This window comes from Panthera leo, chromosome B3 (genome assembly GCF_018350215.1).
Source record: "Panthera leo isolate Ple1 chromosome B3, P.leo_Ple1_pat1.1, whole genome shotgun sequence".
Lineage (NCBI taxonomy): Eukaryota > Metazoa > Chordata > Mammalia > Carnivora > Felidae > Panthera > Panthera leo.
In genome coordinates, this window is record NC_056684.1 from 33,205,698 (window position 1) to 33,217,736 (window position 12,039).

General features: G+C 40.9%; 1 protein-coding gene across 2 annotated transcripts in view; it reads right to left on the minus strand.

Annotated features, from left to right (window-relative positions):
- BBS4 (Bardet-Biedl syndrome 4) overlaps window positions 1-12,039 on the minus strand; it is a 55,509-nt gene that overhangs the window by 10,197 nt on the left and 33,273 nt on the right. For both annotated transcript variants that reach the window (XM_042941478.1, XM_042941477.1), the window contains 5 exons: window positions 11,595-11,674; window positions 9,084-9,147; window positions 7,586-7,697; window positions 6,530-6,602; window positions 1,153-1,206 (listed from right to left, as the gene is read on the minus strand). In XM_042941478.1, the coding sequence (XP_042797412.1) occupies window positions 1,153-1,206; window positions 6,530-6,602; window positions 7,586-7,697; window positions 9,084-9,147; window positions 11,595-11,674 (383 nt within the window). The remainder of the gene's footprint in view (window positions 1-1,152; window positions 1,207-6,529; window positions 6,603-7,585; window positions 7,698-9,083; window positions 9,148-11,594; window positions 11,675-12,039) is intronic.

The following is a 12,039-nucleotide window of genomic DNA, read 5'->3' on the forward strand; positions in this document are numbered from 1 at the left end:
AACTGCTTGCTGACAGGAGGGCTGGCAACATGAGGTGTCTGCCTCTGGAGCCACTTGGGAGAGTTTATACAAGATGATTAACCTTTTTGAGTGTTTTCTCCATGTTGGTATTCATACCCATGACTCATGCCTTCATAAGTCAAAGGGATGTCTTAGTACAGAAGACAGCACTGCCCTGAACTCAGTCCCAGCTGCACCACTGACCAATTGCATTACCTTCCCCAGGGTGGACTGCATTTTCCTCACCAATATTTTGATAAAAGAATGAATGGACTGTTCTCATTTATTCACTCAACATGTATCCACCAAGTATCTATTGTTCTAAGTACTAGGGATACCAGAGCTAACAAAACAAACCCCTTGCTCTGGAAGAGTTTATATCCTAACAGATATAAAGGGCTTCATTTAAGACATTCAACAAGTATTTACAGAAATGTCAAGTATTATATTTGCTCTGTTAGCTTTATAGTAAAATCTAAATATAATTCTCCTTCTCCTAAGTACAGGTCTGACCCAAGAACAATCCTATCTCTCCCTTGGCTCAGAATAATCTGATGAATAGAAATGTACTTGCTTGGAATATTCTCTGAGGAGAAAACTCTCCTAGCCAAGCATATAACACTGTAGCTCTGCCCAGGAAACCTGAAGAAACCCACTAAAAATAAAAGTTCTCACATGGAAAATAACATTAAAAACAGAAACTCAAAAATCAGATCCACTTAAAACTAAAATTCATTTCCAATGACCTCGAAAACTAAAATCAGTTGCTGTCAGAGCATAAGACTTTTAACACTTTTAACACTTCCAGACTTAAGGGTTCACTTTTTGGTACCTAAGTTTTATTGAACATTTGTTTCTATACTAGTAAATTAAACTGGGTGGAGAAGAAGAGAGAAAAGCAATTAGATTGCCATTCCCTCGTAACAGTTCTAGAGTTTGTCATTTTGTTGCTAAAATATGGGGGGGGGGGGGGGGGGGAAACAGATGGATGAAAAATAAGAATAAATATGGGGATAAATGTACATGGCACTTTGGATTTTTACTTCTCCAAATCTCTACAAGCACTTCCTAGAAATAATACAAAACCCTCAGCGAACCCTCAGTGAAGCCCCAGCTGAGAACTCAACCACCACCACCATTTCCATCAATTACCTTTTTGAACTGTTTCAGATAAATGTAGCAAACTCCTAGGTTATGACAGATCTCCTACACATGAAAGAAAGTAAAATAGCATAGGTGTAAATTCCACAGTTAGCAGCAGAATGAAACATCAGGCATCTGGGGATTGTACTGTTCAGCAAAACTTACATTTTAAATGACACAACAGGATTTCATACCTAAATACATTTAAAAACCATTTTTTACGTTTATGAGAAAGAGAGTGTGTGCATGAGCAGGGGAGGGGCAGAGACAGGGAGAGAGAGAATCTCAAGCAGGCTCCATGCTGTCAGCACAGAGCCTGACATGGGGCTCAATCTCACAAACCTTGAGATCATGACCTGAGCTGAAATCTAGAGTCAGACACTTAACCGACCGAGCCACCCAGGCATCCCCATACTTAAATACACTTAAATACACAAAATGGACTGTTTAGGGGCGCCTGGGTGGCTTGGTCGGTTAAGCGTCCGACTTCGGCTCAGGTCATGATCTCACGGTCCGTGAGTTCGAGCCCCGTGTCGGGCTCTGGGCTGATGGCTCAGAGCCTGGAGCCTGCTTCCGATTCTGTGTCTCCCTCTCTCTCTGCCCCTCCCCTGTTCATGCTCTGTCTCTGTCTCAAAAATAAATAAATGTTTAAAAAAAAAAATGGACTGTTTAAAAACTCAGATTATAGGAGATAAAAGCAGAATAAACAGGTGGTCTTCCTGGGTGTTTGACGTACATACCCAGGCCACTCACCCCAAGCTTTTCTTCTCAGAAGAGACTTGCCACAGCCCCTGCTCCACCTGAAGGAAATTTGTGTGTATGTATACATAAATAAATATATGTGTGTGTCAGAGTCCCTCTCCTCGTAATCCAGAATTGACTACATGACGTGGACTTGAGGACCAACAGCACCATCTGGAGGCCACTAAGACAGAATATATGTAATTGGAGCCTGACAGCTGTAGTCTACAAACCCTGGCCCACAGACCAAATGCATCCTCTGCCTTTTCTTGTAAATAAAGTTTGATTAGAACACAGCCACAATCACTCGTTACACATTGTCTACAGAACTTTCACACTAGAACTTCAGAGTTAAGTAGTTCAAAAGAGACTATATGAAGCCACAAAGCTTAAAATATTCACTAGGCCTTTTACAGAAACAGTCTGCCAACTGCTGATCTACAGAAAAAGAAAATGAAGCAGAAATGCGGAGTAGCCACCTTGGTCACTAAAAGTTTTCCAGTTCTAGTTCACTGTAAGACAAGCCTGTGTTTCCCTGACCTTGAGTTTCATAAAATCGCTGAAGTTCCCTTATGCTGAATCCCCCTTTATTTACAGTAGCTTGAGAGAAAGGAGAAAGCAAAGGTGAGGACCTTCCTGTTAGTAGTGGAGAGATGCGGAAGCACATCCAGGCCCAGAAGCATCCCTGTCTGAAGAACCATGGACCCCAGAGCTCAGAGACAAATGGTTTAATAGGTTCCAAGTCTCTTAAAATAACAACAGGATAGGGAAAACCGATTGAGTACCTACTTCACATCAGGCTCTATGCCAGATGGTTTTCATATATGCATTACTATAATTTTCCCAGCAAATCTGAAATACAGGTGTAACGATTCTGATTTGAGAGATAAGAAAATTGAAGCTCAGAGAGGTTAAATAGTTTGCCTAACTTAAGCCAGGAGGTGTCAGCACTAGGATTTTTCTTTCTGTTTTTAGGTCTAAATCTTAAGAAGAATGTCAACCATGTATAAACGTAGACAGAATCGGGACACCTGGGTAGCTCAGTCAGTTGGGCGTCTCTGACTTCAGCTCAGGTCATGATCTCGCAGTCCGTGAGTTCAAGCCTCACGTTGGGCTCTGTGCTGACAGCTCAGAGCTTGGAGCTTACTTCAGATTCTGTCTCCCTCTCTCTCTGCCCCTCCCCTGCTCACACTCTGTCTCTCTCTCTCAAAAATAAAATAAAACATTAAAAAAAATTTTAAAAAAACAACAACATAGAATCACCATGGACTCCTCATTCTGTCCCAACAACCATCCAACCCATTCTCCCATCTACCCCACTAGTTTATATCAGATAGCATAACATTTCATCTACAACCTTTCAGTATGTATTTCTTTTTTTTCTTTTTAATTTTATTTATTTTGAGAGAGAGAAAGCGAGCGAGCGAGCAAGCAGGGGAGGGGCAGAGAGGAAGAGAGAGGGAGAAACAGAATTCCAAGCAGGCTCTGCACTATCAGCACAGAGCCTGACACAGGGCTCGAACTCATGAACTGTGAGATCATGACCTGTGCTGAAACCAAGAGTCAGATGCTTAACTGACGGAGCCACCTAGGAGCCCCTCAATATGTATCTCTAAAGGATAAGGTTGTTTTTTTTTTTTTTTTTTGACTACCCACAATACCACTATCATACTTGGAAAATAATAACTGCTCATATCAGATACTGATTTATGTTTAATAAACATAAAACCCATAAATGTCTCACAAACACACAATTTTTCCCCTTAAATCACAATCCAAATAACGTCCACACACGGCAAAGCACTGGGACCCGAACTCAGGCTTGCCTACAAAACTTGCGTACTTTCCCCTTTATCACGTAACAATGTACACACGGAGCTAGAAAAAGGAGAAATGCATCTGTGCTTGTCTTCTAAATGTCCTGAAAGCTAACTAACCCCCAACTCTTTAAAATAATTTTCAGGGTGCCTGGGTGCTCAGTTGGTTAAGCATCTGACTCTTGATTTTCGCTCAGATCATTATCTTGTGGTTCATGAGTTCGAGCCCCCCACCGGGGCTGTACAGAGCCTGCTGGGATTCTCTTTCTCTCCCTCTCTCTCTCTCTGCCCCTCCCATGCTCTCTCTCAAAATAAGTAAAATGAACTTAAACGAAAGTAGAAAATCATTTGCCATAGATATTACTTGAGAAGGCAGCAGCAAAAGGCCTTAAACTGACAACAAAGGAAATTTGAGAAGGAAAACAGAACAAATAAGAGTTAAATCATGTGTTTCACAGAATGAGGGAATCCAGCAGACATCCTGCAAAAGGCAGCTGGTACAGTGGAAAAATGATAGGCCTAAAGCGAGGAATCTCAGAGTCCAGGCCTGAATTCTAGCTCTGGTTCTGCCACCACCTCACTGTGCCCCCTTGAACAAGTCACTCCATCTAGCCAAAGCCTCAGCTTCTCACCTCCCTCAGCCCAATCGGGTAAATTCTCCCTACTTAACAAAGCTGTTCCAGAAGTCAAAGGAGGTAACAGCAGGAGGAACTATTATCCCCCTGTTGCAGCTGGACTGTGGTATAAAGTAGGGCCACAGGAACTCACATAGCAAGTAGGACACAGAGGAGCAGCTCGGGGCATGACTACCTCTACTGGTACCAACGGAATGGTCATCCCAAGTGGTCAGTAACACCAAATGAGCTCTTTCAACCAACTGGAAGGATTAGCAGATACTCTCCATTCCTCCTGTGTGACTCTGAGCTCTCGTTTCACTTCGTCTCGATCTTCCTCTATCAGTTCTTTTCAGCTCAGCCCTTCAACACTTTTCCCTGGGTTCCGCCCTCAGCTCTCCGAAGAGTGATCTCATCCAATTTCATGCTTGTAGTCATTACCTTTATACTCTTGACTCCAAAATGTACATCTCTAGCCCAGAACACTGGAGCTTCAGACTTCTATATCCAGCCATGCACTGGACATGTCTCCATTTAAATGCCCTACCGGAAGCAAAAACTCATCAAGTCCACAATGTTAAAGACAGGATTTAGCTCTGATTGGTTATCATCCTCCTCTCTTCCTTCCTGTATTTCCTATTCTAGCTGATTGTTCCATAACCCACCAATCCACCTTTGCGTCTCTGAGACCCAGCCCAGTGCCTGGCACGTAGCAAACATTCGTGTGTTGAAAGAATGACTAAATGAAGGAGTAAATGAATTATCCTTCATCTGCAGCTTCACTTTGGCCTTTAGCTATAAAATACTTGGTGGCATTTGTCTTCAGACCTATGGAAGTGACCAACAAACTGGAATTTTTTGAAAATAATGGTGCCATAAGAACTGCAGAGGAAATCTATGCTAACTCTCCGTACGAATCAATCTAATCCTTCACACATACATATTTCTTTCCAAGAATCATCACTATTGGGGAAAAAACCAACAGCACAAGAAAGAAGAACCAAAATAAAGAGAGGAAGCAAAAGGTAATTCTGGAAAGCAGAACAAAACTTCAAGAGTCAGAGACATGGAGAGGCTATTGCAAGAAGACAAAAGACAAAGTTCTTAGAAATTAAAAATATAATTACTGACATAAAAAATACTGAATGGATAAGATAATAACAGAATGTGAATAGCTAACAACAAAAATGATCTGGAGAATAGGATTCAGGAAATGTCCCTGAATGTACAGCAAAAAGACAAAAAGCGGGACTATGTGAGATGCAAGTGAAGAGACACAGAGAACAAGTACAGAACACCTTTAATACAGTGGAAAACAGTGTGGCAGATGCCACTCGTTAATACCCACTCTCCTCATTTTCGTTACTAACAGACCCTAATTTTGTTCAGAGTGTCAATGTGTCCAATGAAAAAACTGTATTTCCCAGTCTTCCTTAAAAGGGGGATAGTTGATATGACACAAGTGGCAGTCTTTTGGGGATTTTTGGGAAAGCTGTGCTTTCCTAATACAGGCTATATCTTTTTCTCTTCGTTGCTTGTTTTTTCTCTCTGCCTGGAATGATGACGTGATGTCGGAGCTGCAGTAGACGTCTTATGACCATGAAGAAAAAAACCTCAGCTTTGACGTCCTTGGACCACCCTGTCAATGTTGGCAACTACTTACCTGGTATATGTTTCATGACAAAAAATAAACCCCTAATTGGCAAAGCCAATGTTCAATCAAAATTTCTGTTGCAGTTACAATCCCTAACAAAGAGACAATGGAGGAGAAGAAAATCAAAGAACTACTCAAAGAAAATGTCCCTGACCCAAAACAGAGCAAGGATCTTCAGAGTGAAAGCCAACTTAGTGTCCACAGATGGGGATGGGGGCGGGGGGGGGGGGGGGTAACACTTTTACATATTATTGATATTTCAGAACTCCAATGATAAAGAGAAAATCCTCGAAGCTTCTAGAGAGGAAAGTGGAGTTAATCAACAAGTAGCAGACTGGTAACAGACTGCCAGAAAACCATGCAGCAATGTCTGCTAAGTTATGAGGAAACATGGTTTGGTTTTTGATCTTATACTTAGCTAAATCATCAATCAAGTGTGAGGATAAAATAAAGACATTTGGGGCATGTAGGAATTCAGTAACAGTAACAAGACAGCCATATGACAAATGGAACCATCAGCAGGTCACTAGTAACAAAGAACTTTACAGTTCTCTACTTACCCAATCTGTCTGGTTCAGTTTAGCTGCTTCATTATATACTTCAATGGCAGCTTTATGTTTTCCCAAAAGAAATCTATGGGAGAAATACATTTTCTGTAATTGTTAACTAAAAGTTTTACAGGACTAACTCCACTACTCCCCCATTTGACTCATATTCCATCCAGCAGAGAAATCTGGAAGCCCCTGCCTTATTAGCTGGCTGTGCTGTTTTGGCCGGTGAGGCTGGTCTCTATCAGTCACAGAAGCTCTTTTGGTAGGGACTGCACTGATAGCTATTCCAGGGTCTTGGCCTCATTCTACACCACTTTTCGTGAAAGTCTTCTGTAATTTATTTTCCACAATGTACCACACATGTAGAACAAAAAAGAAACAAACTGGTATATATACCAGTTAAACAGGAGCTGCCATCATTTATTATCACCGTCTATTATAGGGACATGCCCTTCCCTTCCAAGACTAAATCTCTTTCCTCAACCTTGATTCTGGAGGGAGGCAAAGGCAAACCAGGCTCTATACAAAGGAAGTGCAAGTATGAATGACAATGTAGGTAAGAAAGTGGGGGTAGAAACCCCATGGGACACTTTACAGCTCCGGAGTAGAAAAACAGTGTACCCATCAGCTTAGAAAGACTTTGGAGGTTGCTTGCATGGAGGCACCATTAGGGCATTCACTCAACAAACACTTACTGAAACTTACTATGTCAAGTATTATACCAAGTGTTGGAACAGTACATGAAAAGCATTCCATGGGTTGCCAATAAGATTAGGGGACTGAGGGCACAAGATGTCCCTATTTATATGATAAACAGTATCAGTGTTCCCCCCATCAAACTAGACCATACAATGTTTAAAATACTCAACTCCTTTATACTTGTTGACTTATTTTCTCAAGTTTCAAAATTAATCCACTCTTCAAAGGGGATCCCCATATATCTACTAAGCCACTCTCCCTCTACGTATCAGGTTGATCAGGCTGTCAGAAGCAGGCTCGGCCTGAGAACGCATTTTACATCGTTCTCTGTGAGTGCCCAGGACTTCTGAGGCAACAAATACTCACAAAGATCTGGCCACCTGCTTGAGGTTATCAGCACACTGAGGGCTGAGAACAGCGCACGTCTGAAAGAGTTCCAGGGATTCTTGGATATTTCCTTCCAGGCGAAATATTAATGCTGCCAAGGATAGAAAACACAGAAAAAACTCATCACATTCTAGGAAGAACAGAGTCTGGTATCAGAAAAACTGAAGAAGGAGGAGTAAGAAATCATACCAAAGAAATCCTTTGGATAATTGTATCTTTAATACAATCAGCTCAGACCTCAGGTAGGCTGAAACAAGTAGCAGAGTTGCTGACAATCTAAAACCTTTTTAAATAAGGTATCTCAGGGGTGCCTGGGTGGCTCAGTCGGTTGAGCGGCCGACTTTGGCTCGGGTCATGATCTCGCAGTCCGTGAGTTCGAGCCCCGCGTCGGGCTCTGTGCTGACAGCTCAGAGCCTAGAGCCTGTTTCGGATTCTGTGTCTCCCTCTCTCTGACCCTCCCCTGTTCATGCTCTGTCTCTCTCTGTCTCAAAAAATAAATAAATATTTAAAAAAAAATTTTTTTTTTTAAAGTAAAAAAAAATAAGGTATCTCAAACCTACCTGCCCCTCTACCCAGTACCCACCATGCAGATAGTCAGGTGCCTTGAAAGTTATCCCACAAATTCTTCATAATAAGAACATTCCTGGTCTTCCCCGTCAAACACTCTATTTATCATAATTCAGACTTCCATCTAGTAGTTTCCAGAGTACACCCAAACAGGACAAGTGAAATCAAAAAGATTCTGGCCAAGAATGCACTAATATTTCAGACTTGATTTTCAGTAACGCAACCTACTAGAATCAGTAATTTTTCCCAGGCCTGAGTTTTCAGAAGAATTTTCGTGTTTAAGTATTATGAGGCACTGCGAGTCTGGCACCTGTAATACTGGGAATAAAAGAGCACTTTTCTTGCCATGATGTCCTAGATGTGTCAAGTATCCTGCAAATCATGTCATAAAATTACATATTAATCTGAAGACTACCAATCCACTGGGTGGTAAACAAAACTGTTCATTTATACCAAAGAGTCAGTGGTTCCTGTATTTGGTTTCTGATGAATTTCATCTACTTTCCACCTCATCCTGTATACCTCTAGGCTTCTTCTCTTCATCCTAATGCCCTTATAAAAAATCCTCAAGGCTTCCATCATCTTCTGTAGTCTGACTACAAAGGACAGTTCCAAAAGCCCTTCTGGGCTTGAAGCTGCTGCCTGAGGCAGGGACCCTAACATCCATTCTGAAAACATTAGCCAGACACTGGAAAAGGGGGAAAGAAGAGCAGCAAATTTTTTCTAACAGAATTAGTCATTTCTCAGGTCAAATCCAGCATAAGAATTATGTTCTGATTTCAAAAAACATAATACTGAATAAGATCTTTGTAGAACATTTGAATTTAAAGTGTTTCGTAAGTTGTTTGCTCTTCTTTTGAAACCTAGGCCCAGAATGCATTTCTCTAGCAAGAAGAGAACTATGTCTTACCTTGGACATAGATAGCATATTCACATAACCCCTGAGTCTCCTGAAGCTGCTCTTTGATAACAGCCTGAAAGAGGAAGAAAAATACTTGTAAGTCATAGTTAGGTGTCCTGAAGTGGGTTTTTTGTTTTAATTTTTTTTTTAATGTTTATTTATTTTTGAGAGAGAAAGAGTGCAAGTTGGGGATGGGCAGAGAGAGAGGGAGACACAGAATGAATCCAAAGCAGGCTCCAGGCTCTGAGCTAATAGCACAGAGCCTGACGCGGGGCTCAAACCCACAAACTGTGAGATCATGACCTGAGCTGAAGTCAGATGCTTAACCAACTGAGCCACCCAGGTGCCCCAGTGTCCTAAAGTGTTTTTAAGAAAAGTAGAGGTGGACAAGGAGCATATATAAGAAATCTAGTATATAAATAATTACTAATAATGTTCACTTGGAATTTTTTTAAATCTCAACTCTTTTACGGTTACTTACTATAGAACAGGGGTCAGCAAACTATGGCCCACAGGCCAAATCTGAGCCAAACGGGCTATTTTTGTACAGCTCTCAAGCTAAGAGTATTTTCCTATTTTAAAGGGTTATAAAAAAAAGAGAGAGAGAGAGAGAGAGAGAAGATGAAGAATATGAAAGAGACTGTGGCCGACAAAGTCCAAAATATTTACTATCTGGCCCCTGCAGAAAAAGTCTGTCAACCCCTGTCTAGAATCTTACTAGGCAAGCTAAGGGGAATAGGAAGATTTCCAGGCACCATTATAGATGCTAGGGGCTCTCTGATGAGCAAAACACAGGTTCTTCCTTGCTCCCGTGACAGGCTAAGCTTGGGATGCTATAGGAGCACCTGAGTCTAACTTAGAGCATCAAAGAAGGCTTTCTGGAGTAAACAGTTTCAAATCCTGTGTTGGCAGTGGGTGGAGGAGAAGCCGAGATGACTAAGAGAGTCCGAGAGAGAAGGGCCTCAAACACCAGGCTAAAAATGTTGAGAGCAATGGGAGAATCTTGGTAAGTTTTAAACAGGAGGTAACCTGATTCAATTTGCTCTATAGAAAAGTCATTTTGGAAGCACTGATGAAAACAGATGGAAAGGAGGCAAGATCGGTATAAGAATTCCTGTGATAATTTAAACAAAAATTATGGGAATTAACTAAGGCATGGAGAGGGAATGAAGTGGACAATTTCAAGAGATAGTAAACAAGGATCACCAAAACTTAATGATTATCTATATTATATTAGGAAAAATGGGTCAGGGGAGCCTGACAGACAGATGAGTGAATGATGGTACCTAGCCCCGAGACAGGGTACAAGAGAAGGAATAGGTTTGGAGGAAAGCAGATAAATTCAGCTACAGAAGAGTTGAATTTGAAATACTTGTGAAGCATTAGTAGGTATCAGATTAGTTTGAAGATCAGGAAGAGGTATGTGAAATGAGCTGAGAAAGGGGCCAAGGATAGGACCTAGGAACATCTCCAATGCTTAAGAAATAAACAAGGAAGAGATGCCAAAAACAGGAAAGAGAAAGTTGTCAAAAAAGGAAAAGGGGGAGTGCCTAGGTAGCTCAGTGGATTAAGCATCTGACTCTTGATTTCAGCTCAGGTCAGGATCTCACAGTTCATGAGATTGAGCCCCAGGTCAGGCTCTGCACTGTAATCTACAAGGGATTGTCTCTCCCTCTCTCTCTCCCCCTCCTCTCCTGTCTCTCTCAAAATGGTCTCTCCTCTCTCTCTCAAAATAAATAAATAAACTTAAAAAAAAAAAAAACAACAGGAAAAGGGAAAAAAGAAAAGGATAGTAGTATCACAAAAGGAAAGAAAGAACCCTTTTAAGATTCATACTGGTACTAACCATTTCTAGTTCTGTACATTGCCATAGGTACAAATGCCATGGGTAAAACTTTAAAACTATAACCTTAGAAGCATGACAAAGTTCCAAATGCCATAAGACAGTTTCAAGGATGTATTTTGCATGTTAATACTATTGTCTGCCAGCAAGTATATAACATGTATAGTATGTTTCCAAAGATATAGTTTAGAGAAAAAGGAAATACAAATTGTTTTTAAATATACAAATGATGATCAAGTTCATCAAAATAAGAGAATTATAAAACTCAATGAAATACCATTTTTCACCTATCCAGAGATGAGAAAGTTAAATACTACGCTGTGTTGAACACTGGCCATTCACATGAGACCAACAAGTCCCAGAGAGCGGCTGCTCCTTTACCCTGGTCTTGAAATGAGAAGACACATGGAGCACACATGAATCTGACCCCCAGCCTGTAGTCAGACCCAACCAACCCACAGCCAATCTGGAGGCCCAAGAGCAATAATTAAATGTCTGCTGTTAGAAGCCACTGAAATTTTGAGGTTGTTAACAGCATTATCCTAGCAAAAGCTAACCAATATACACAGTGTGGGGAAACAGGAATTCATACATTATTAGTGGGATTTAAGAGCCACCATTGTTAGCTATCTAACCAATGCCTGCCTCTCATGGTCTCTGTCATTACAATCTCTCACCTTGCATGCTTCATAATCCTTCCGTATATAGTGAAGATGTATCAACCAGTTCTGCTTCTCCAAAATAGGAAACTCTTGAGCTGGTGAGCATATTTTGACAAAACAAACATAATAGCCATTGTTAGATTTTCTCCTTTAGCATCGTGCTCACATTTAACCATAAGCCTATGGCAGTATTGCATTAAATTCTTCATGCTGTTGACCACAAGAATGTACAGGTTTTTAAACTAATAGATATTTGTCCTACTATTACACATTGAATATAGGCTTCTCAGTTTTTTGTGGCTCATAGTGTCAGTTTCTCAAATGGTAACTTGGCCTGAAAAAAATAAAATAATTCTTTTGTTACTTCTCTCTCTCTCCCTGGTTACTGAAGGTGAATACGAAGAATTTCTAAGAAATATTTCAGGAATGTTACCAACAAAAAAATACATAACACAGTTAA